Source organism: Cynocephalus volans, chromosome 4, assembly GCF_027409185.1.
Source record: "Cynocephalus volans isolate mCynVol1 chromosome 4, mCynVol1.pri, whole genome shotgun sequence".
NCBI classification, from domain to species: Eukaryota; Metazoa; Chordata; class Mammalia; order Dermoptera; family Cynocephalidae; genus Cynocephalus; species Cynocephalus volans.
In genome coordinates this window covers 53826674-53853817 of record NC_084463.1, presented here as the reverse complement: position 1 = coordinate 53853817, position 27144 = coordinate 53826674, and the positions used below count along the sequence as shown (strand labels likewise).

Sequence of the window (27144 nt, the reverse complement as noted above, 5' to 3'; positions counted from 1 at the left end):
CCAAACCAGGACTTAATAAAGAATCAGAATTTCCCCTCATAATAATGTAGATAGAGACCAGTCTTGATCCATCAGGTCCTCATCTCCTGGTAGCAAGAATCTCTGCTGAGAAAATAAACAAAATTTTCTCCTTTGGTCCCTAAAGGATGATGACAGAGACTTGTTAGAAATGTATTCTCATGGCCGATCCCGGTGCACTCGGGAGAGTGCGGGGCTGGGAGCGCAGCAGCGCTTCCGCCGCGGGTTCGGATCCTATATAGGGATGGCCGGTGCGCTCACTGGCTGAGCGCGGTGCGGCCAGTCACAAAAAAAGACAAAAAAAAAAAAAAAAAAAGAAATGTAGTCTCACCCTCCAATAACATCACCAGCACAGGAGTAGCAAACAGCTATTCCAGGTTCCTTCTATGCATGTGCTGCTCCGCTCGCTCTGTCATCTGGGAAATGTAGTTTCACAGTGCAATGAGGTCACCAGCGCAGGTATAGGAAGGGCTTTTCCGGATATCTTCTGCGCATGTGCGGCTCCGCCCACACCGCCATATTATTGTCTGGAAATTCTGGGTACCGCAGAAGCGCCAGCGCTGCTCCTTAGATCCTGGGGTTGGATTGTGTGTCCCTGAAGGTGGGTGCGAGGGTGGAAGAGGAGCCCGCGGACCTCTGGGTTCCTGGGGACAGGACGAGTGTCCTGGCACTTGGCGGGGCAGAAGCGCGCGGACCTGGGCCGGGCCGGGGAAGGGGCGCCCGGGCTGCGCTTTCCAGTACAGCTCTGTCAGAGGACGGCGCTGCCGGAAGGCGGGCGTGCGCTGCCGGGAGGGCAGAAGCCAGTTCCAGATGTCCCAGAACGGGGGCTCAAGTCCAGGATGGCCACGGGAACATGGGCGGGGGTTTCTGAAGACAGCGAGCCTGGGAGGTGTGCGGGAGGCCATGTTCCAGCTCCGTCATCAGGGACCCTGGTGCCAACCTATGGGACGTTCACTTTACCCATCTGTGACATGAGCGTGTTGATATTAGTGTAATGTCCCCAAATTCCCAGAGAAATAATTGTGAGGTCTGTGCAGATTGTTACTCTGTGGCTGTTATGGTTGTGGGGTGTCTTGTCTCTTCAGCAAGCCAAGTTTCTGGTCCCTCCTGCACTGTGCAGCCTGTCTAGCGCTCCTGGTTTGTGTTTACAGAAGTTGACAGACTGCCTTGTTTCCAGGACGGTGACTTCTAGGATGGAGATTAGGGCATTGGTTGTTGCTCCTATTTTCTTTGGAGTGAAGGAGGTGTGACAAACTTAGAAAGAGGGCATCCTGTGAGTAACAATCCCACCTGGAAGAACATCATTATGACCGGAACACTCTCAGCACTGCTTCAGTCCCAGAAAGGTGAAGATCCTAGCTTTGCACAACCTAAGCAATAACTGTGTCTAGTACTTAGAGTGCACCAGAGTTGGCTGATAATACCTCATTCAGTAGCTCTCTGAGACTGGGTGATATTGGAAGGTTTGGACCAACTTTCAGAAGGGAGAGATGAATCAGACTGAGAAAGACAGGCAAGGACCCAGGAGGTGTTACTTATTGAAGAGGGTTTGAAGGTGTTCTGTGGGGTGCAGGAATAACCTGCCACAGTTGAGAGGATCTGTCTGTAGTGCTCTCTGAACACACTCCCGTTCCTTCAATCTTCCTTCATTGTTCCCAGTGTCTGAGCTCTCTCAAACCCAGACTGTCACCAAATTTGGCATCTAAAGATGTGCTGATGTTTCTCTATCTTCATAGTTCTTTTCTGGTCATTCAGGAATGGTTTTCCCCATATTTCTACCTTATAAGAAAAGTGAAAATAATTGGATATGAGGAAATGTGAGTTGTCCGGGGTCACATGATTTGTTGATGTTAGACATCTGACTTTTTGTTTAGCATTTTCCATTTTGTCACACTTAAGTCAAAACAAGTGTTTGTTCACTTTTGAGATTATTTTTCTAATGCTGAAGTCAACTTAGAGCAAACATTGCTTTAACATACATTACCTTAAACAACCCCATCCTTTTTTAACTCCAGTACATTCTTTGGATTATGTCACCTCAAAGGGTAAATAATATATGCATTTCCCACTTAATGTCAGTAACCTATTCTTTAAAATCATAACTTTTGTAGGAATATATTGGAGGTAGTTTTACTTTATTTAAAATGGGAAAATTAGACTGCACTTCCCTTCTACTCAAAACCAATTTCTTAAATGTAATTAAAATGCTAGTGTGCTTCAAAAAAGTCCATGGAAAGATTTCTGTTCTCTTTTCATTCTATTTTTACCCAAACTGTTGAAAGTACACTGGTACAGTGCATTACTCACTTATAAGAAACATACTTTTTATGTTGTATGTTATTAAAGTAAACCACTTGTATGTGATGTAAAAAACAATACAAAACAAAAGTTACAACCTAGTTTACTGATGTGCTAATAATTGTTTTTGTATGATTTACATAGCCTCTACTAGGGTTAGAAACCTCACTGAAGTACATGTAGTTAACATTCACTGTGATTTTCAAAACTTCTACCAGTGGTTGCGAAGTTGTATTGATTATATTTGACTTGTAATTTAAGACTTTCTCCCCCACATAATTTTGTTAAGTATGCTTTGAGTTTTGGGGATGTAGACGTATCATTCAGCATTTGCTGTGTAAGAAACAAATCAAACCCCAATGGCTTAAAAAACCCAGCCATCTTATTTTTCTGAAGTTCTATGGATCCACATCTTGGGCTGCTTTTAGCTGGACAGTTCTCATTCTAGTGTTCCCTTGATTACAGATATGGATTTAGTCACCTGGTATCTTGACTGAGGCTGTTTGGTTAAAGATGGCTTCACTCACATGTCCTGTGATTTGCACTGACCCTTGGCTGGGCCCCGTGTCTCCCCAGTCTTCTTCACAGTATGACTGTGTTTAAGAGGGAAACACCCATGGCCAGTACTTTTCAAACCTATGTTTGCATGACATTTTCTTATGTGCCACAGTCCAAAGCAGATCACATGACATAGACTAGTTTATTGTCAGAACATGCTATATGAGGGCTTGAGTACAGGAAGATCAGAAGAAATGTACATTATGTGTCTTTTGCTTGCCTATATAATCATAGGCAAAATGTGCTGGATTGCAGGATGTACGCTATCCAGATTTTAGGTACATAAAAGGAAGATGTGTTGTAATAGAAACACTTTTTTGGAGTCGTGTGTGAATTTAATATATTAATAGGGTAGCAGTTAATATAGCCAAACTATTTCTATAACACTAATTTGAGAGATGTCACAATGTGTTTCTCTTTGGTTTAAGTTATTAAGTTATATATTTAGGTAGTATTGATTTGTGCTAAGTCAGTAGGTTATATATGTTTTCATTAACCCAAAAATAAATAGTGTGTGTAATGTGCAGCTATTAATGTACTTGTAGCTGCATTTTAAATGGGATCATTGTTCTTTATTGAGGTATGAAGGACCATTCTCTCACAGGAAGGCTTTTTTGTTTGTCTTTTTCAGCTAATAAGTAGAGAGTTTTGGAAAAGAGACTCTAGAGCCAAGCCATAACAGTTCTCTTCTTAATCCACTCCACTCTCTCTTCTCCCAGCTATGCTGCCACAGTGCACTATGAGTTTACAAGAGCAACAAAAGGTGAATAAATCTCTGGTGAGTATTATGGTTATTTAGTACTCTTTTTTTATTGTATTATGTCAGCTTTATGGAATACGTAGATTAAAATTGAAAAGTACAAATGAGTTAAACTCAACTTGAAAGAAAAGTGGCATGTAGATAGATCCATTTGTAAGAACTCAGAGTCATCTAAGTTGAATAAAAATTTGTCTCTGGTCTTTCTGATGTCATTGAAAAAAGGAAGAAAAGTTCTTTACATGACTGAAATGGAACCTGAGAAGAGAATCTGCCAAATTCTCTTGGGATATGAAGACTTGGTGGGACCAAATTCTGCAACACCGTCGCTATTAGAAACTTTTTCACTGCTGCCCTGGACATCAACATTTCTCTCTCTCTCTGCAGTGGAAATAGTTACCTAATTTTAAGGCACAAGTTGCTTAGTAAGCTTTTTATAAAGTTTCTAAAATAAATCTAGTTTCAGATGGTTTTCAAAGACTGTACTAGATTCATGGATAAAACCTAGAATTATAACCTAAATTATAGTCAAATCCAATGATTATTCTCTAGTCTTTGTCTAATGAGTATTCTGCTACATTTTGAATTGCTCTTCGTGATATTCTCCTGGAAATTCCTCTGTGTTAGTTTATTAGTTTCTCTCATGACTTCACTGATTTTTGCTCTTTTCTCCTGAATTCTTCTACTTTCTTCTTTATAACATAGATTATCAAAGTGCTTCATCCTGGGCCCTGTTCTTCTCATGTGAAATTATTTTTTATTGATTCAGTCCTTGTAGTTTGCACTCTTTTTACTCTCCAGTTTGTAATTCTTCCCTAGTCTTTTGATCATAGGTTGACCTTTGTTGAATGTTTGTTTGTAGCTATTCAAAAGGCAACTCAAGTGGCCAACTTGTTAGCTCAGTTGTTTAGATCATGGTGTTTTAACACCAAGGTCAAGGACTCAGATCTCTGCACCAGCCAGCTGCCAGGAAAAAAAAAAGATACCTCAATGTCAACAAATCTAAAATTAAAATCACTTTCCCCTGTTTTCTTTTCTTTTTTTTTTAAGATGACCGGTAAGGGGTTATTAACACTTGACTTTGTGTTGTCAGCACCATGCTCACCCAGTGAGCTAACCGGCCATCCCTATATGGGATCCGATCCTGTGGCCTTGGCATTATCAGAACCACACTTACCCGAGTGAGCCACGGTCCGGCCCTTCCCCCTGTTTTCTTATATGTGTTTTCACTACCACCCAGCCACTGACACAGGCCACCAAAATGAGTTTTCTCCTGGACTCCTCCCTGTTTCTTGGGCCTAATTTTATCTTGTGTTACTACTTCCTGCTACTTTTGTTTGTTTGGTCTTTTCATTTTATTCTAATTTCTATATACATTGCCAGTATAGGGGAAGATGTTGTTACTCATAAAGACTAACTTTGTTACATTGGAAATATCATTCTTGTAAAAACCTGAAGGTAGTGTTTGCTGGGCTAAGAGGTTCAATCCCTGGTGACCTATGCTTCTATCCAGCACCCATGGTGACATGGTAAAGAGTCCATGGGGAGAAAGCCTTCAGGAGTTACTGGGACATGTTTGAACAATGGTCAATAAAAAGACATGGAAATAATAAAAACAGAAAGTATGAATTTTCATAATGTCTGCATTTTACTTCTCTAAATTTACATCAGTGATTCTATTTGTAGTTTTTATTAATATACAGTTATTGGTTTGTAGTCCAATGAGACCCATCATGTTTTTCAACTTTCTTACAGATTGTATTTTGTTCTCCTATTTCACATAATTACTTAAAAATGAATGAGAAAAATGGATGTGTGCATTAGTCTTTGGCAAGTTTTTGAAGTAGAACTGTAGCTAATATTTAAGAACAAATATCAACAAAATAGGTAACTGATCATTTACATTCACAATTATAGTTTGAGATCTAACATAAGATGTGAAATGCTTTTCTTTGTTTTGAATCTACTATTCAGTGTGAACCTATACTCTTCATGTTTCAATAAACATACTACCTTAGGTGTCTAATTGTTTTTTGGTTCCAGTGATATGCTGTGCAACAAAGTATCACAAAATTTCATGGCTTAAAATAAGAACATCTCCTTGTTACATGTCATGATGTTTTGGATCAGTAAGCTGGACAGCGTGGTGTGGGTTGGCTGCTACATGATGTCTCTGCTCTGAGCTGGAAAATCTCTAGTGGCTGGGAACACTGAGCAGATGTCCAGCCTTCTCTTTGTGGCCATGTTGGACTTCCTTACAGAGTGGCATTCTCAGGGTAGTCAAGTTTGTCTGGCTTCTGCCAGAGCAACTGTCCAAGAGGCCCAGGCAGAAGCTGCAAGGATTCTTGTTATCTCCACTCAGATACCAAAGCATCTCTTCCACCGTATTCTCTTAGTTAAGCACATAGCTAAGACCAGCCTTGATTCAAGGGAATGGCAATTAGAGTCCATCTCTCAATAAGAGGAAATGTAAGACTTTGCAGCAGTCTCTAATAGACCACAGTCTGCTCTGTGACCATGAATTTCTACCACATGCAAAATATACTTTGCCCCTATTAAGAGCCCTAGAAATATTCTACCATTGTGCAGTTGGCAAAAAGGAAAAGTAAATAAGCTCCAGTGTCCTGTCATCTTTTTAACACACATCCAGCTTACAGTGAACAGAGAGGCATGACCATGTGTGCACTTTTCTTCACACAGAGTTGGTGAGAATGGGCACCACCCTGTGGGCACTCATCTCAGTAGTTAATAATTCCCATCAGGCATCTGCTTTACTATTTTATTACGGCCCAGTCCTGGTCTCTGGAAAAGATGCTTTCTGCCTCCTCTTTTTTTTTTTCCTTTTCTTTTCTTTTATTTATTTATTTATTTATTTTAATTTTATTTTGTCAATATACATTGTGGCTGATTGTTGTTGCCCATCACCAAAACCTCCCTCTGTCCTCCCTCTCCCCCTCGCCCCACCCATGTCCCTTCTGTTTGCTTGTCGTGTCAATTTCAAGTAATTGTGGTTGTTATATCTTCTTCTCCCCCCGCCTGTTTTTTTTTATTGTGTGTGTGTGTGTGTGTGTGTGTGAATTTTATATTAATTTTTAGCTCCCACCAATAAGTGAGAACATGTCGTATTTCTCTTTCTGTGGCTGACTTGTTTCACTTAATATAATTCTCTCAAGGTCCATCCATGTTGTTGCAAATGGCAGTACTTCACTCATTTTTATAGCTGAGTAGTATTCCATTGGGTAGATGTACCACATTTTCTGTATCCACTCATCTGATGATGGACATTTGGGCTGGTTCCAACTCTTGGCTATTGTAAACAGTGCTGCGATGAACATTGGGGAACAGGTATACCTTCGACTTGATGATTTCCATTCCTCTGGGTATATTCCCAACAGTGGGATAGCTGGGTCATATGGTAGATCTATCTGCAATTGTTTGAGGAACCTCCATACCATTTTCCATAGAGGCTGCACCACTTTGCAGTCCCACCAACACTGTATGAGAGTTCCTTTTTCTCTGCAACCTCGCCAGCATTTATTGTTCAGAGTCTTTTGGATTTTAGCCATCCTAACTGGGGTTAGATGGTATCTCAGTGTGGTTTTGATTTGCATTTCCCAGATGCTGAGTGATGTTGAGCATTTTTTCATATGTCTGTTGGCCATTTGTATACCTTCCTTTGAGAAATGCCTACTTAGCTCTTTTGCCCATTTTTTAATTGGGTTGCTTGTTTTTTTCTTGTACAGTTGTTTGAGTTCCTTATATATTCTGGATATTAATCCTTTGTCAGATGTATATTTTGCAAATATTTTCTCCCACTCTGTTGGTTGTCTTTTAACTCTGTTAATTGTTTCTTTTGCTGTGCAGAAGCTTTTTAGTCTGATATAATCCCATTTGTTTATTTTTCCTTTGGTTACCCATGCTTTTGGGGTTGTATTCATGAAGTCTGTGTCCAGTCCCATTTCCTGAAGTGTTTCTCCTATGTTTTCTTTAAGAAGTTTTATTGCTTCAGAGTGTATATTTAAATCCTTAATCCATTTTGAGTTGATTTTAGTATACGGTGAGAGGTATGGATCTAGTTTCATTCTCCTGCATATGGATATCCAGTTATCCCAGCACCATTTGCTGAAGAGGCAGTCCCTTCCCCAGTGAATAGGCTTGGTGCCTTTGTCAAAGATGAGATGGCAGTAAGTGTGTGGGTTGATTTCTGGATTCTCTATTCTATCCCATTGATCAGTGTGTCTGTTTTTATGCCAGTACCATACTGTTTTGGTTATTATAGCTTTGTAGTATAGCTTAAAGTCAGGTAGTGTTATGCCTCCAGCTTTATTTTTTTTGCTGAGCATTGCTTTGGATACACGTAGTCTTTTATTATTCCATATAAATGTCTGGATAGTTTTTCCCATTTCTGAGAAAAATGTCTTTGGAATTTTGATGGGGATTGCATTGAATTTGTATATCACTTTGGGTAGTATGGACATTTTCACTATGTTGATTCTTCCAATCCAAGAGCATGGGATATCTTTCCATCTTCTTGTATCCTCTCTAATTTCTCTCAGCAGTGGTTTGTAGTTCTCATTATAGAGATTTTTCACCTCCTTGGTTAACTCAATTCCTAAGTATTTTATTTTTTTGGTGGTTATTGTAAATGGGCAGGCTTTCTTGATTTCTCTTTCTGCATGTTCACTATTGGAGAAAAGAAATGCTACTGATTTTTGTGTGTTGATTTTGTATCCTGCTACTGTGCTGAAATCATTTATCAATTCCAAGAGTTTTTTTATAGAGGTTTTAGGCTGTTCAATATATAGGATCATGTCATCTGCAAACAGGGACAGTTTGACTTCATCTTTTCCAATCAGGATGCCCTTTATTTACTTCTCTCCTCTGATTGCTCTGGCTAGTACTTCCAACACTATGTGGAATAGGAGTGGTGAGAGTGGGCATCCTTGTTTAGTTCCTGTTCTTAAAGGAAAAGCTTTCAGCTTTTCCCCATTGAGGATGATATTGGCAGTGGGTTTGCCATATATGGCTTTAATTATGTTGAAATATTTTCCCTCTATACCTAACTTATAGAGGGTCTTTGTCATGAATGAGTGCTGAACTTTATCAAATGCTTTTTCAGCATCTATAGAGATGATCATATGGTCCTTGTGTTTGAGTTTATTAATATGGTGTATCACATTTATTGATTTGCGTATGTTGAACCAACCTTGCATCCCTGGGATGAATCCCACTTGATCGTGGTGAATATTTTTACGTATGTGTTGCTGTATTCTGTTTGCTAGTATTTTAGTGAGGATTTTTGAATCTATATTCATCAAGGATATCGGCCTGTAGTTTTCTATTTTGGTTATATCTTTACCTGGTTTTGGTATAAGGATGATGTTTGCTTTATAGAATGAGTTTGGGAGATTTGCGTCCATTTCAATCTTTTGGAATAGTTTGTAAAGAATCGGTGTCAATTCCTCTTTGAATGTTTGGTAAAATTCTGCTGTGAATCCATCTGGTCCTGGGCTTTTCTTTGTTGGGAGCCTTCTGACAACACCTTCAATCTCCTTTATTGTTATTGGTCTGTTCCAATTTTCTACATCTTCATGGTTCAGTTTTGGGAGCTTGTGTGTGTCCAGAAATTTATCCATTTCCTCCAGATTTTCAAATTTGTGGGCGTATAGTTGTTTATAGTAGTCTCAAATGATTCCTTGTATTTCAGATGCATCAGTTGTAATATGGCCTTTTTCATTTCTAATTTTTGTTATTTGAATCTTCTCTCTTTATTTTGTTCGCCATGCTAATGGTTTGTCATTTTTATTTATCTATTCAAGAACCAACTTTTTGATTCGTTGATCTTTTGAATCGTTTTTTGGTTTTCAATTTCATTCAGTTCTGCTCTGATCTTAATGATTTCTTTCCGTCTGCTAACTTTAGGTTTGGATTGTTCTTGTTTTTCTACCTCTTTAAGGTGAAGTGTTAGGTTGTTCACTTGCCATCTTTCCATTCTTCTGAAGTGAGCATTTAATGCAATAAATTTCCGCCTTAATACTGCTTTTGCAGTATCCCACAGGTTTTGGTATGATGTATCATTATTTTCATTAGTTTCAATAAATTTTTTGATTTCCTGCTTGATTTCTTCTTGGACCCATATGTCATTAAGTAGAATGCTGTTTAATTTCCATGTGTTTGTATAGTTTCCAGAGTTTCGTTTGTTGTTATTTTCTAGTTTTATCCCATTGTGGTCTGAGAAGATACATGGGATAATTCCAATTTTTTTGAATTTATTGAGACTTGATTTTTGACCTAATATATGATCAATCCTGGAGAATGATCCACGTGCTGATGAGAAGAATGAATATTCTGAGGTTGTTGGATGGAATGTTGTGTAGATATCTGCCAATTCCAGTTGGTCTAGAGTATTGTTTAGATCTTGTGTTTCTCTGCTGATTCTTTGCCTAGATGATCTGTCTAATATTGACAGTGGGGTGTTCATGTCCCCTGCTATTATGGTATTAGTGTCTATTTCCTTCTTTAGGTCTAATTGAGTTTGTTTTATAAATATGGCTGCTCCAACATTGGGTGCCTACATATTTATGATTGTTATGTCTTCTTGATGGATCAGTCCTTTTATCATTAAGGAGTGTAGCTCATTGTCTCTTTTTATGGTTTTTAGTTTAAAGTCTATTTTGTCAGATATAAGAATAGCTACTCCAGCTCGTTTTTCTTTTTTGTTTGCATGGTAAATCTTTTTCCATCCTTTCACTCTTAGTCTATGTGAATCTTTGTGGGTGAGGTGGGTCTCTCGTAGCAGCATATAGTTGGGTCCTCCTTTTTGATCCAGTCAGCCAGTCTGTGTCTTTTGATTGGGGAATTTAAGCCTTTTACGTTAAGAGTTGTTATTGAAAGGTGTTGATTTATTCCTAGCATTTTATTGGTTGTTTGGTTGTCTTAGGTGTCTTTTGTTCCTTGCTTTCTGATTTACTGTTTGGTTTCTGTGTTTGTTGGTTCCTTACGTTGTAGATAGTGTTTTTGTTTGTTTGTTTTCTCTTCATGAATGCCATTTATATTATACTAGTGGGTTTTGATTTTTCTTGGGTTTTTATGGCAGTGGTAGTTATTTTTCAGGAACCAAACCCAGTACTCCCTTGAGGATTTCTTGTAAGTGTGCTCGTGTGGTAGTGAACTCCCGCAGTTTTTGTTTGTCTGAGAAAAATACTATTTGCCCTTCATTTCGGAAGGAGAGCCTTGTAGGGTAGAGTATTCTTGGCTGGCAATCTTTGTCTTTTAGTATTTTGAATATATCATCCCATTCCTTTCTAGCTTTAAGGGTTTGTGATGAAAAGTCTGATGTTAGCCTGATTGGGGCTCCCTTCTAGGTGATTTGACGCTTCTCTCTTGCAGCTTTTAAGATTCTCTCTTTGTCTCTGAGTTATGCCAATTTGCCTATAACATGTCTTGGAGAAGGCCTTTTGGGGTTGAATACGTTTGGAGATGATTGAGCTTCCTGGATCTGAAGATCTGTGACTTTTCCTATACCTGTGAAGTTTTCTGCCACTATTTTGTTGAATATGTTTTCAATGCAATCTCCATTTTAATCCCCTTCTGGAATACCCATGACTCGGATATTTGAGTGCTTAAGGTTGTCTGATATCTCTCTCAGATTTTCTTCAATGTCCTTGATTCTTTTTTCTTTCTTTTTGTCTGCTTGTGTTATTTCAAACATCCTATCTTCAAGTTCAGAGGTTCTCGCTTCAACTTCGACAAGCCTGCTCATTAAACTCTCTGTTGTATTTTTTATTTTGCTGAATAACTTCTTCAGTTCAGCAAGTTCTTCTACATTTTTTTTCAGGACATTGATTTCCTTGTACATTTCTTCTTTCAGGTCCTGTATACTTTTCCTCATTTCATCATTATGTCTAGCTGAGTTTTCTTCTATCTCATTCAGTTTCCTTTGAATTATCACTCAAAATTCCTTGTTAGTCATTTCAAGGGTTTCTTGTTCTATAGGATCTAGAGTTTGAGATCTATTAACATTTGGTGGTGTACTTTCTTGATTTTTTGTATTTCTGGTATCTTTTTTTTGATGTTTATTCATTGTGGCAGGGGGTTTCACAGTCCACCAGTTTGAGACTATTGACTAACTAAGATGTTGCTGTGGTTTCCAATTTGGTGTGGCTCCCTCCGTGACTGCTCAGTTGGCCTCTAGTGCCTTGTGTGTATAGTTGCCTTGGGTCTTGGGCCTCTCTGGGGAGCCACCTCTCTGGTTAGCTTGGACTCTCCTGGGCTGCTGGATCATGTACCACAGTGTGTGTTCTCTGCTGAGCTTTCACTTCCCATGCAGGACTTCTCCCTGTTCAGTGCGCTCTGGCTTGGGCTGTTGGATTGTGCAGTGGCGACCCCACAGGGCGTGTGGTTTCTGTCGAGTCTCCGCCTCCCTAGCCAGACGTCTCCCCGCTCTATACGCACTGGGCTGGGCTGGGACGTGTCTTCTGCAACCCTTGTCTATCAGCTTGGCCTTCAAGACCCTGCTCGGCACCGCCTCACCCAGGATGTCTACCAGGTTTCTCCTCGGCACAGACAACCGGTCGCTCTGGGTGCCTTTGTAGCACTGTGTAGATCTTTCTTGGGACTTATCACCTTCCTCCTGGTATCACGGTTATTTGTGTACTTGTCGTATCTCCCACACCAGAGCGTGAGCTCCTTGGGGGAGGAGCCCACAGCACACGGTTCACCTTTCTTACCCCCGGCACGGACCGAGTCCGCTGCCCGCCCGCAGTCAGCTCTCCGGCAGGTTCAAGCGGAATTGGGAACTCTCCAACCACACTATTCCTAACCAGAAATTGGTTAGGCATTTTTCCGAACTGGTGGCCACAGAGATGGTATCTGCCTCCCAGTAACAGGAAGTTTACCGGGGTCCAGAGCCCTGGGTGCAGTGGAGTTACAGTCGGCCTCGCCCATACTTCCTTGCTCTCCCGACACTGGCCAGGGACGCCCAATGCCACCAGCCCCGCCAGAGAACCGTGGAGGGAGTGGGAGGCGAGGCCAGCCCACAGGCCCTAGGAAGTCCCATGCCGGGGCAAGCAAGTGGGAGGGCTCAGTGAGGAGCTGAGCCGGGCAAGGAGGGCAGGCTTGGCTGAGCTGGGCTGGAGCTGCAAGTACCTGAGGAAATGGAGGCAGCCCCAGGGGCGGTGAGTGGCCCGGTGATGCAGGCGGAAGCCGGGCAGGCATTAGCCCCCCGAGCAGGGCCAGGTCAGGGGTCACTCAGGGCTGTGCCAGGTTGGGCGCTCCCTCTCTGCCTCTGGTTTGTCGCCTTTCCCGTTCTCAGCTCCCGCTGCCTTGGGCTACTCACTCGGTCCGGCAGCATGGCTCGGGCGCTCCCAGGAATCTTCTTTTATGCCTGCCCATGGTGCTCAACTCTGCTGTAGCACTTATCACACTGCACTTTGCACTCTGCAGTCTTCAGTCTCTGTAGTCTTCCTCCCTAGAGTGGCTATGAAGAAAAGTCCAACCATAGGCTATGTATAAACCGGATGCTGGTAGCATGGCTTAGTCCAAGTCCAAAGGCCTCAGAACCAGGGAAGCTGATGGTGTCCTTGGTGTAAGTTCTGGAACCCAAAAGCTGAAGAATCTCAAGCTCTGATGTCCACGGACAGGAGAGAAGAATGTCTATTTTCTTCAAGGCTGCGGAGTCATGGCTGCCGCCTCGCCTGCTCCTCCAGGGGCATCCTGCTTTGTGCCTCTTCACTGTGTCCTCTGGGCTCTTTCCATTCTCCGTCAATATCTTTTTTCCTTAAATGCCCAGGTTTTCAGTTGACTGGATATCTTTTCCCATTTTGGGTTGTTATATTTTGGGGGATCCAACGACCTACTTTTTAATTTTTTTCTGACCCCAGCTTTTTTTAAAAAAGATGACTGGTAAGGAGATCTTACCCCTTGACTTGGTGTTGTGAGCACCATGCTCTCCCAAGTGAGCTAACTGAACATCCCAATATCGGGATCCAAACCTGTGGCCTTGGTGTTATCAGCACCACACTCTCCCAATTGAGCCACAGGCTGACCCTGACTCTGGCTTTTTGATACAAGAAATTATCTGGTGTAGTCACTGCCATAAAAACATGGGTTTCCATTGTGCTATAATCTGTTAGACCAATTCTACCCCCACACATTGTGAGTCAGATCCTTTGTTCCCTGACCACCTTTTCTCTCCAAGGTGGCTATTTCCTTAGGAGTTTTATTATTTACTAGGCATTGTGTATGTGTCAGACCCTAAGGTACTTAGAAAGCTAGAAATATTTTTAGTCTTTCATAATTTTTGGAAAACACTGGATTTGCTCCTTGCCACAAAATAGTTTAACAGTTTGAAAATATTTTTCTGGGAGAGATGGATTGAAAAAAAGTTATATTTCAAACTCAGCAAGTTCTGATTCCTTCATATTTTCCTTACATTCTGTTTGAAAATTGAATATCCTTCTTTTATTTTGTCAGTGACAGAGAGAGGAGGCCAGGTAGCACTTTTCCCATTGTCCCCAAAAGTTGCCTTTGGCAGACCCTGAGATGGTGATACACCATTTCCATTTTCCATGTCATGGGAGTGATAGTGTGGCCCACATCCGTCTGTCCCATTTATTTTTAGTAATACAATTTGTCTTGAAGATTCTTTTCCTGGTATCAGTATTTGCACTAAAGCTTTTCATAATTTGTGTTGCTATGGTAGATTTCTTTTCATTATTTTACTGTTAGTCTGTTTCATTGTATTTAAACTGTACTTCTGTGGACAACGTTGTTGGGTCTTACTTTCCTATCAAATTTGACAGTCTTTGCCTTAAGTAGAATATTTAATGCAATAAGCTTTAATTCAAGTGTGCCATTTTGCTATTTTCTATTGGTATTTGCCTCATCTGCCTTTTAGTCCTCTGCTTTTTATTTTCTAACTTTTTATCAATTAATTTTTTAAAAATATTTTACTTTGATTCATATATTGGCTTTTAAAATAATTTACTTTTAATTTTGGTAAAAAGCATATAGCATAAAATTTACCATTTGAATCATTTCTTAAACTTTACGTAGTGTTAAGTGTATTACAACTTTTTTATCTTGAAAAATTGAAACACTATATCCATTAAATGACAACTCATAATTTCCCCCTTCTAGCCTCTGAAAACCACTATTCTACTTTGAGTTTCTAAGAATTTGACTCTTCTCAGTGAGACCATACAATTCTTGTCATTTTGTGAGTGCCTTATTTCACTTTGCATAAGTCCTCAAAGTTCCATATTATAGCATATGTGAAGATTTCCTTTCTTCTAAAGGTTGGATATTATTTCTTTATATGTATATATCACATTTTATCTATTTATTCATAGCTGAATATTTGGGTTGCTTTCACCTCTTAACTCTCTGAGTAATGCTGCTATGAGCACAGGTATGGAAATATCTTTTTGAGATTCTGCTATTAATTATTTTGGATGTATACCCAAAACATGGGTTTATGAATCCTATGGCAATTTTTAAGTTTTTGAGAAGTCACTGTACTTTTTAAAAATAGGGGCTGCATCACTTTACATACTTACATAAAGTGTACAAAGTTTCCAATTTTGCCAATCATTGTTATATTCTATTGTGTGTGAAATGATATTTCATTGTGGTTTTGCATTTCTCTAATGATTAATGATGTTAAGCACCTTTACATGAGCTTGTTTTACATTGGTATATCATCTTTGTAGGAATGTCTGTTGAAGCCCTTTGCTTATTTTTAATCAGATTATTTGTTGTTTAGTTATAGGTGTTTTTTTAATATATTCTTGGTGTTAATTTCTTATGAGGTAGATGATTTTCAACTTTCTTTTCTCTTTTTTGAGTTGCTAATGTAAATAGTATTGTGTTTTTTGTTTTAAGTTTTACTTGGTCATTGCAGGCACATAGAAAAGTGATTGACTTTTACATACTAATGTAGTACCCTGCACTCTTGCTGTAATCAGTTATTAATTCCAGGAGGCTTTCTATTTACTTGATAGGATGTTTTACAGAGATAAGTATATCATCTGCAACAAGAGACAATTCTATTTATTTATATCCCAATCTGTATATCTTTTATTTTATTTCATTGTGTTACTGCATTACTCAGTACTTTTAGTGTGATGTTGAAGGAGTGATGAGAGGGCACATTCTTGCTTTATTCCTGATTATCTGGGAAAGCTTTGAGTTTCTCACTATTATGGATGATGTTAGCTGCAGTTTCCTGTAGATAATCTTTATCAAGTTGTGATGGTCCCCTCTATTCCTAGATTATTGAGAATTTTTATGATAAATTGATGCTGTGTTTTTTCAAATGCTTTTCTGCATCTATTGATATGATCATGTGATTTTCTTGTTTTTTCTTATTAGTATTTTCATTTTATCAATTACATAAATTTATGTTCATATCTTGAACCACCCTTGCCTAAGTGGGATAAATACCACTTGGTCATGGTGAATAATCCTCTTTAGACATTATTGGATTAGGTTTGCTAATATTTTATTGAGCTTATTTGCATGTATGTTCATGAGAGATAACAGTTTGTAGTTTTCTATTCTCATAATATCTTTATCTGGTTTTTGTACAGAGGTAATGTTGTTCTCATACAATGATTTGGGAAGTATTTCATCTATTCTCTGCAATGGATTGTGGGAAGTTGGTATATTTTCTTCCTTAATTGTTGGTTTCAGTTCTCCTGTGAACACTTCTGGGCCAGGTGTTTTCTGTTTTGAATGTTATTATTTGTTTTTACAATTTTTATAATAAATACAGGCCTATTCACATTGTGTATTTTTCTGAGTTTTGGAAAACTGAGTCTTTTAAGGAATTGGTCCATTTCATGTATGAAGTCAAATATGTGCAGAATTGTTCATAGTATTATTTGTTTAATGCCATAGGATCTGTAGTGATGTCCTGTCTTTCATTTCTGATATTAATAATTTCTGTCTTGTGTTCATTATGTTTTTAGTTAGCCTGGCTATTAGCTTATCAATTTTATTGATTTTTTTAAAGAATCAGCTTTTTAGATGTTTGTTTTTTCTTTTTCAATTTTATTTCTCTTTTAGGTTTTATTTCTTTTCTCCTTCCTTTCAATGTAATTAGCTCTTCCCTCTCCACTCCCCAGTTTCCAAACATGGGAACGTAGACTATTGATTTTAGATTTTTTTTTTTTAATGTATGCATTCAGTGCCATACAAATTTTTGAGAAAACTGTTATTTCTGTATCCTACAACTTTTGGTGTCATTTTCATATTTTTTTTCTTCTGGTGGCTGGCCAGTATGGGAATCAAAATACTTGACCTTGGCATTACAAGACTGTGCTGTAACCAAGTGAGCTAACTGGTAAGCCCCATTTTTGCTTTCATTTACTTAAAAATATTTTTTCTTTTTTTTTAGCCCATGTATTAGAGTGTGTTGTTTAATCCCACTCTATTTGGGTACATTGTAGTCATTGCTCTGTTTCTGATTTCTAGTTTAATTCTTTTGTTGTATGAGAGCACATATTATGTGATTTCTATTATTTTAATTGTGTTAAACTGTGTTATATGGCTCTGCATTTGGTCTTAGTGATATTTTTATATGTGAGTTTGAGAAGAATATTCTGTTGTTGTTGGGAGAAGTAGTCTGTAGATATCTGTTATATCCAGATTATTTTTTGAGTTTAACTATATCTTTTATGGTTCTCTGTCTGCTGTATTCATTCATTTTTGATAGAGGGTGTTGAACTCTCCAGTTATGATAGTGGATTCTACTATTTTTCCTTGAGGTTCTATTAGGTTTGGTGTTACATAGTTTGATGAAATGTTGTAAGGCACATACAAATTAAGAATTGTCCTCTGGGAGAACTAACTCCTATGTTATGATGTAATGCCTCTTTTTCTTCTCCTCTATCTTATGTTTAAAGATAAAGTGTTTCTGCAGATTCTGTACTTGTTCTTTTGACTTTCTATCTCTTAGAATCATTCACTCTGATGTCTTCAAATAATATGGAAATTTTGATACTTTTCAAATCTTTATTGTCATCTTAACTTTCTTGAATGCTGGAACCATATATTAAATTGCCACTTGGACATTTCCATGGATATTTCAACTATTATGTATTCAAGTCTGTTTCACTTTTGCTCTTTATATTTTTTTCCCATTTTTCAAACTTTGCTTTGCAGTGCCAGGACCTAACTAGCTGTGCTTATGTATATAGCCTGAGAGTAGAAGTCTTCTTTTTAATTTCTGCACAGCAAATTACTATCACATTCTGTTTCTGCTTTTTCATTCCCTATTACTTTTTTATAGTGTAAGGTCTCTCTCTTCTGTGTGCTTACTTCTCCATGTTGTAATGTAGTTGGTCTTCTGTCACCCTGTTTTCTTTCCCTCTGAGTCTCCCTAAAAGCCTTTTCCATTCTCCTTGTAGTGGATGACTATTGAAATGTAAATAAGGTTATGTACTTAAAGGACCACATTATTTGCTACCTGTGGTCTAGGAAGTTGCAGTGTACACCCTGGTGTGGACACAAGCAATCCTTTGGCACATAGGAAATTTTGGAATGGCTTTTTTATGTACTTTTAATTCATAAGTAATTAAAAAACAATAACTAGATGAAATGTTTTACTGTTTGAAAAATGTCACATATCTAAGTGCAGAATCATTGTATAATCATTTGCTTCGATATTTTGTTTTTCCTTTATGCTGCCCAAGATCATTCATTCAGACATGGTACTGTGTTCTTGTGGCTGGTCCTTTGCTGTTGCCTCATATTCTTGAGACCATGTAGTTCACATGGAACAGTTTAACATCTTTGGCATTTCAGTGAAGTGCAAACTGAATACAGAATAAAACTATATATTCTATTTCTTTTTTACCCCAGTCTATGTTGAATGTGTGTTTAAATTTGTTCATCTAACAGAGTATTTCAGGTATGTATTTATACTTATGTCTTCAAGCCTGTTTACTATGTCCTTGGAAATTTTTTATTCACACTTTTATCACAGCAAGGATATTTCTGAAGGTATAAATTAAGTTCTATAATATAATTTTTAGTAGTTAATAACTTATTACAGTGGCAGGATATTTGTCCTTTGATTTTTCTTCCACCCATTCTGTAGAATACAAAAAAGTGGCATCTTATATAATACGTACATGACACATGCACACACACAGGTGTGAACTCCCAGATTTCTGTTTTGTGACCCAGAGATGTTGACTTGAGTTGAGAACAATGTGTCATTACAGGAGTTGGTGTCATTTGAGGATGTGGCTGTGGACTTCACCTGGGAGGAGTGGCAGGACCTGAATGATGCTCAGAGGACTTTGTACAGGGATGTGATGCTGGAGACCTATAGCAACCTGGTGTCACTGAGTGAGTAAAACTGCCCAGTAACTTTTGGGAGAAAGAGTTTCTTTTTAGTTCATAAATATAGGAACCATTTATAGGGTTTCATGGTAAGATTACATTTCTTGAAAATGTGCTATCTCTCTTTCTGATGAGGTTCTAATTACCCTCTTTATTGCACATCTGTAACTGAGCTCTTGCCATTCTTCCAAGGAACAGACTTAGCAGTTTCAGAAATCCTACACTACTTCCTATTAACAGAACACTGCATTAACAAAGCTGAGGTGATTGTCAAGTTAGAACAAGAAGGAGAGCCACAGACAATAGAAGAATGCCCAAACCAGATCCTGCGAGGTTAATTAACAAATACTGGGCAGAAGGCAAGAAAAGTAAATCCCTTTAGATTTTTATTATTCAGCCATTTCTAGCAATTTTCCCCCAAGTCCCAGACCTGAGGATGGCTCATCTGCAAGCCTGTATTACATAATCTTCAAGGTGTGGTGTCCCATGTACATCCCAATATTTTATTTTTCTAAATATGTCTTATATGTGCTCAAAATCTAATTCATACATTTCTCTTCCTTGACATTTATTTTTCCTATTGGCTTTCTTACCATTTTCAGTTGTACTTGTGTCCTTAGTTCTCATGTAAAAAATTTTTTCATACTGTATATGTTTGTTTTCTGTTGCTTGTAACAGAATAGCTGCAACTGGGTAATTTATAAATAAAAAAATCTTTTTCCAACAAGTCTGTTGTGTAGGCTCATCGTTCCAAGTTCAAGGGGTTGCATCTGGTGAGGGACTTTGTTCTAGTGGGGATTCTTCATAAAGTCTCTAAGTAGTGCAGGGTATCACATAGCAAGTTGGTAAGCAAATATGAAAAGAGGTACAGCAGTGAGCCTTCTACCACCACATCAGAAATTATGAAAGTGAGAAGAACCGTCCCAGCATGGAAGAATGGAAAGGGTGGACATTGACTTTGAAGGAATATCAGGAGATTCTGGGTGCCAAGTCCAAGTGAATTAAAGGTTCCATGTTGAGGGGATAAGGTTGTTGTTTGAGAGTGGAGTTCAAAGTTAGCATTTTTCTGCTTTCTTAGTGGAAATCATTCAGAAAAAAAACCACAATGAGAAACGTACAGGAGACTCTATTTTTATGAGAATAGAAGACCACCAAAATGTCACTGCACAAAATGAAAGCTTTCACAAGTAATGAATTATCAAGTGGTGTTCCATGTACCAGATATTGGAAATAGAATGCAAGTTGATTTGAGAATGAGTTGAAAGAACATTTTTCAAAGATGGTGTGAACAGCCTTAGATGCAGAACCAAATATTTTAGAACAGAAGTGGGTGTCTAGGGTGGAGAACTAAAGTTTCCTTTATTGTAATTGTTTATAAGAAGCAGAGGAAGTCAGGTTAAATGAGAAACTTGGAGGAACCTATCTTTATTTAGGGTGGAGAAAAGGATATTTTATTCTTTGAAAAACTTCCACATTCCTATAGCCATTTTCTAAGGGAGAAGTGTAAAGCATATAAGCATAAATGCAAAATCTGTATCCTCAGTCATGTTCCTGCATATGTGATAAAAAAAAAAGGGGGGGGCTCACTTCTGTCCTTGAAAGTACCTGATGAAAGGAAACCTAGCCATCTTCATAGTGAAATGATGAGATATAACAGCAGGAGACACCCATTGTTTTAAAAATAAAACAGAGAAAATGGTGTAAAGAAATGAAAGGTGCTTTGTTGAAAACTACAAGTAGGCAGAAAATTAAAGTTCTCAATAATTATTTACTCTTAAATTAAAATTCAAATATAAATGAGGAGGGAAAGAAAAACATGATAGAATATTAGAAAATATATTAGTACAATATCACATTATCAGTAAGAAAAAATTCCATAAACTCATGAAACCAATATCCATTATTGATTTTGTTGTTGTTGTTGTTTTTAGTTTTTTTTTTTTTGTGACCAGTAAGGGGATCATAACCCTTGGCTTGGTGTCATCCGCACTGCGCTCAGCCAGTGAGTGAACCAGCCATCCCTATATAGGATCTGAACCTGCGGCCACGGCGCTACCAGCGCCGCTGTGCTCCCAGCACTGCACTCTCCTGAGTGAGCCATGGGGTTGGCCCCATTATTTATTTTTTAATGAAATGTTTAATTACTAGGCATGGAAGGCACTCTGTATGTTTACTTGAGCAATGAGATGTGCTTATGTGTGGTTCATAAATAGTTATTTTTTTCTCATTTCAGATGTCCAGATAGATGATGACCTAGTGGAGAGGAACCAGGAAAGTCATGGTAGATGCTTGCAGCACATAGTAATCACCAACAGCAACACATCAGCTGAGGAGAGAGGTGTGTTAGGAAAATCATGTTATTTGAATTCATATCATGTTTTAAATCTGATTATAAATAATGGAAACTATTCAGGAAAGGGACATGAGGAGTTTTGCATATGTCAGAATGCACTTCTTCCTCAGATGCCTGCTGGAGGGAAACCTTATGACCATGATATAACTGGAAATTTTCCCAGACATCATGAGCATCTTAGTCAGCATCCCAATGTTCAAACTGGGATGCAGCCTTTAGAATACAGTGGAAAAGGGAAATCCTCTAACACAGAGCCAATAGAATTTACCCGTGAAAATATTCATATGGATGACACAACCTATAAATATAATGAATATGGGAAAGACTGTGGGAAGTCAGCTGTCATTGACCAAGAAATAAACCAGGTAGAAAGGAAAACTTTTCAATGTGATGTATGTGGGAAAATATTCTATAAAAAATATGAACTCACTAAACATCAGATTATGCACACAGGAGAGAAGCACTATAAATATACTGAATGTGAGAAATCTTTTATTAAGAAATTACACTTTACCTCACACCAGAGAACACCTATGCAGGAGAAGCTTTATGGTTGTAATCAACATGAGAAATTTTTTTGTCAGAAGTCAGACCTTACAATGCATCAGAGAAGTCACACAGGAGAAATTTACTATGGAAATATTAACTGTGGAAAAAGCTTCTGTGAGAATTCACTCCTCAGCCATCCTGAGAGAAATCACACAGATGAAATATCAGATGGATATAGTGAATGTAGAAAAATTTTCTACCATGAGTCTGCCCTTACTCTATATCAGAGAATAGACACACATGAGAAACCATGTAAAGAATATAAAAAAACTTTGTACACTAATAAATGTGATAAAACATTTCACCAAATGTCACACTGCAGCAGCCTTCAGAGGATTCACAGAGGTGAGAAACCTTGTGAATGTAAAGAATGTAGGAAAGCTTTCCTCTATAAGTCAGTCCACATTTTATATCAGAGAACTCACACAAGTGAGAAACCATATGAATGTAAAGAATGTGGAAAAACCTTTAACCGAAAGTCAAACCTCAGCATGCATCACAGAATTCACACAGGTGAGAAACCATATGAATGTGAGGAATGTGGAAAAGCTTTTATCCAAAAGGCAGACCTCAGCAGGCATGAGAGAACCCACACTGGTGAGAAACCATATGAATGTAAAGAATGTGGAAAAGCTTTTAGTGAAAAGTCATACCTCAGCATTCATCAGAGAACTCACACAGGTGAGAAACCATATGAATGTAGAGAATGTGGAAAAACTTTTAACCGAAAGTCAAACCTTAGCATCCATCAGAGAATTCATACAGATGAGAGACCATATGAGTGCAAAGAATGTGGAAAAGCTTTTAACCAAAAGTCATACCTCAGCAGCCATCAGAGAACTCACACAGGTGAGAAACCATATGAATGTAGAGAATGTGGAAAATCCTTTAACCAAAAGTCACACCTCAGCCACCACCAGAGAATCCACACAGGCAAGAAACCATATGAACGTAGAGAGTGTGGAAATACTTTTAAGAAAAAGTCACACCTCAGTAGCCAGAGAACCCAGACAGATGAGAAACCATTTAAATGTAAAGAATGTGGAAAATCTTTTAACCAAAAGGTAGACCTCAGCAGGCATGAGAGAACGCACACAGGTGAGAAACCATATGAATGTAAGGAGTGTGGAAAAGCTTTTACCCGAAAATCATACCTCAGCATTCATCAGAGAATTCACACAGGTGAGAAACCTTATGAATGTAAAGACTGTGGAAAAGCTTTTACTCAAAAGTCAGATGTCAGCAGGCATGAGAGAATTCACACAAGTGAGAAACCATATGAATGTAAAGACTGTGGGAAAGCATTTAACCAAAAGTCATACCTCAGCAGGCATAAGAGAACTCACACAGGTGAGAAACAGTATGAATGTTGACTGTGGGAAAGCTTTAAACCAAAAGTCATACCTCAGATTTCATCAGAGAACTCACATGGGAGAGAAACCATATGAATGTAGAGAAAGTGGAAAAACTTTTAAACAAAAATCAAACCTTAGCAGTCATCAGAGAATTCACACAGGTGAGAAACCATGAGAATGTAAAGAATGTGGGAAAACAGTTTACCAGAACTCACCATAATAGACATGAACAAATTCACACATGGGAAAATCCCAATTAACGTCTTGGCTGTGGGAAAAGGTCTTGCCATAAATCACACCTCACATTTTATCATGGAACTTATGCCAAGAAGAAGCCCTATAAGTGCACAACTGTCCCTTGGTATTGGAGGTTGGCTCCAGGAGCCCCTGTTGATGAAAACACTTACAAATGATCACTCACCTTCTATAATTGGTGTTCTGTTTCAATATTACCTGTACACTTTTTTTCCATGTCCTTTTCGTCTTGAGTAGATTGTATATATTGCTGAATACACAAGGAATTCCTTGTAAATAGTTATACTGTGTTGTGTTTTTTTTTTTTTACTTGTATTATAGTTTTTTTTCTTTTGATTTTTAAGAATTTTTATGTGTTTGGCTGAATCAGCAGATGTGCAACCCTTAGATATAGAAGGAGGTCAATAATTGTGAAAACATCTTATTTCAGCAGTTACAGGCTGGCTATAGTTGGTGTATTGTTGGTTAGTGGGTTGTGCTGATAACACCATGGGTCCCTGTACTGCCCAGCCACAGAAAAACAAAAACAACCCCCACACACACAAAAGAACAAAGAAAAGTAAAAAGAACTTACCCAGCAGCAGTCATGAGATAATTTCCAGTGGGGGGGGGGGAATTCTGTGTGTATTAGAGTGGGTATGTATTTTCTAAAAAATACCTTTTTTCTCTTGTACACATGCCTTCAATCTCAACCTTTAATTATCGTTTGTGGAATCATGTAACTTAGCTTTGTTCAGGTGAGTATGGAGACAGGTGATAAATGTTACTTACAGGCCACTTCCAGGCCAGGCAATTAAAAAAAAAATGTTCATGCATTTGTCTCTGATTTCTCATGTTCTTTGGGAGTGAAGGGCAGATGACTCCTAAGGTGGAGTTGCAGGCCATATGTGGGAGAAACCTTCCATAATTTAAGACAGACTGAATTGAAGCAGCCACAGTTCTTTCCACCTATATCCCCAAATCCTCTATTCATACTTTATGTAAGAAATGCTTACTATGGTTTTCCATTGCATATGTGATCTCTTTGTGTTTCTACACAAGTAGCCCTCTGTGCTAACTGGCTTTATGAACTTTCTGAGAGAAGTTATCTGTTCTCGAACATGAGAATATTCACAGAGAAGAGAAACCTGCATTGTCACCTTTTACACCCAAGTCTGCTTATGAGAAAAGTAAATTATGGGGAGAAATAGTGCAATAAATATGGAACACCTTACCAGGCAGGGACTTCTCATTAAACAGTGACAATAAGTTTATCTTCATCAATATCTTTAATATGTCAAAGCTTCAAACATAACTTTCATTTTTATATATCAGGTAATTTGAAATGAAGAGAAAACTATCAATTTATGTAATGTGAATGCAAATTTTCAAATAGAATTAGTAAATGTGGGGCTAATACTACTTTAAAGGTTTTTACTACCTAACAGCAGTTAAATATGAGTGATGATAGGGCCTGCCAGCAGACATTTGGCTATTTTCTGAGGACATTTTTGTTGTCATAACTGGATGTTAAAAGGTCTAGTGGGAAGAAGCCAGAGATGCTGCTACACAGTCTACAATGCACAAAACAGATCCAAGTATGCCACATTTATGCATGTAAGTTTTATTTGTTAAAAACTTATCTTGATAGAAGCAAGCAAAACTATGGATAAGAAATATTTACACATAGGATAATAGTGTGACTTACATAAGAATTTTTTTATTAGCCTTCATTGTTACAAATCATATTTATTCTTTATGCCCCTTATCCAATCTTTACTCTTCCCCTTCCTCTACCCCTTCTGATAACCATAGATTTGTTCTCTCCACCTGATAGATTAATGTTGTTTTGTTGCCTATAATATCCATCCAGTGCTGTGACAAATGTGATCAAGTCCTCCCCTGTTATCACAAATCAGATGCTTGTTTTGCTCTGGAGTGTGCTTTGTGGAGAGACTGTGGCTTTTTTTGTCTCTGCTGTTGCTTCTCCTGTGTCAATGCAGTTGAGAATCTGGTGTACCATCTGCACAGTGGCTGTGACTGCTGCTATAGAGCCTAGCTGCTTTTGCAGTAGCCAGAGCAATTGTGGTGGCTTTGGTGGGCTACCTGCATGAAAATGGTATTTTGGGGGTGCTCTTTACTTGGTTGCAGCTGGGTTCAGCTTCCCCAGACTCCATGTCTTAGAACCCTGGTGTGAACCAGCGTGGTGGTGGTAGCTTGCCTAGTTCTGGCTGGGTTCAACTTTCCCCAGCTCCATCCCCCCAGACCTCGGCAGGGCCCAGGCAGTGGTGGCTGCTTGCCTATTTATTGCTGGTTTTGGCTGCCCCTGGCTCCATGCCTCATTGTAAGAGGTTGTTATGGAGGAGAATGGGGAGGGGAAATAGGGTGAGAAGAGAGGAAATAAGGTGGAGAATGATTGAAGGATGTGGCCTCCCTCATTCAGATGAGACCAGAGGACTTCTAGCAGTGGTTGGGTTGTCTCTGGGCTGGATGCAGATGTCAGGGGGTGTGGCTCAAGCCCATGGCCCTCAACTGCCCCAGCTCAGGAGCTTGGGGTGCTTCTTACAACAGCTCCCTGGTTGTCACTGGGCTCATTCTGATGCCCAGGGGATGTGGCAGAGGCCCTCAGCTCCCCACTGCCCCAGATTGGGAGGCCAGGGCACTTCCTGTTGTGGCACAATGGTCATCACTAGGCTGGTTATAGATGTTAGGGATGTAGCCAAGGCCCTCAGCCCTCTGCCATTCCAGGTCAGGATACCAGGGCAGTACCAGCAATTGCTTGGTGGTCATCACTGGGCTGGTTGTGAATTTTGGGGGAACATGGCTGAAGCCTTTGACACCCCCACAGCCCCATCTCAGGACCACAGTGTACTTCCTGCAGTGGCTTGGTGGTCATCACTGGGCTCATTGCAGATATTGGGGTGATGGCTGAGACCTTTAGTCCTCCACAGTCCCATCTCATGAGCCCACGGTGTGTCCTACAGTGGCATGGTTGGATGCAGATGTTGGGAGTGTGTGGCTAAGGCCCTTGACCCCTCAATCCCCTTGCTCAGGAGCCCAGGGTGCTTCCTGTGGAGGTTCAGTGGTCATCCCTGGGCAGGTCATGGATGTTTGGTGGGCATGGCTGAGGCCCTCAGTCATCCCATCTCCCTGGCTTGGGAGCCCAGGTGCTTCTGTTCCTTCTAGGTTTTAATAGGTGTTCTTTGGTGATGTTAGACCTTTAGTAGTTAAGATCAAACATTCTCTCTTCTGTCGGTATTTTGTTTTCTTTCACTTCTGTGTTGGATTGTTCACTGTTCCCACCACATAAACTCTGCACTAGAACTAATTTGTTGTCCTTTTCTTCCTTCTAAAATGGAGGAACTTCCTCTGGGGACCAGGACTTGAACCCTGCAGTTTTTCTAAATTGCTGTTTTGCTACTGATTCTCTGGTGATGGAGTTTGGATGTGATGTCCCCTCCAAAACTCATGTGGAAATTTGGATCTCCAATGTGGCAGTGTTGGAAACTGACTGAGTCATGGGGGCAGATCCCTCATGAATGGATTAATGCTCTCCCTGGGGGTGGGGGGATTAATGAGTGAGTTCTCACTCTATTAGTTCCCATGAGAGCTGGTTGCTTAAAAAGACCTTAGCACCTTCTCTGTCTCTCACTTCCTCTCTCTTGCTTCTT

General features: G+C 39.1%; 1 protein-coding gene and 1 long non-coding RNA gene across 2 annotated transcripts; both read left to right on the top strand.

Annotated features, from left to right (window-relative positions):
- Positions 1 to 546: 546 nt before the first annotated feature.
- Positions 547 to 18973, top strand: LOC134376901 (uncharacterized). The gene is made up of 3 exons (XR_010023423.1): positions 547 to 619; positions 3594 to 3652; positions 18862 to 18973. It is a non-coding gene; the product is annotated as an uncharacterized LOC134376901 (long non-coding RNA).
- A 2472-nt stretch (positions 18974 to 21445) lies between these two features.
- On the top strand, positions 21446 to 23414 carry LOC134376138 (zinc finger protein 260-like). Its single transcript, XM_063094799.1, is given in 2 exon segments — positions 21446 to 23253; positions 23255 to 23414. Coding segments are annotated over 2 exon segments (1968 nt in total).
- Positions 23415 to 27144: the final 3730 nt, after the last annotated feature.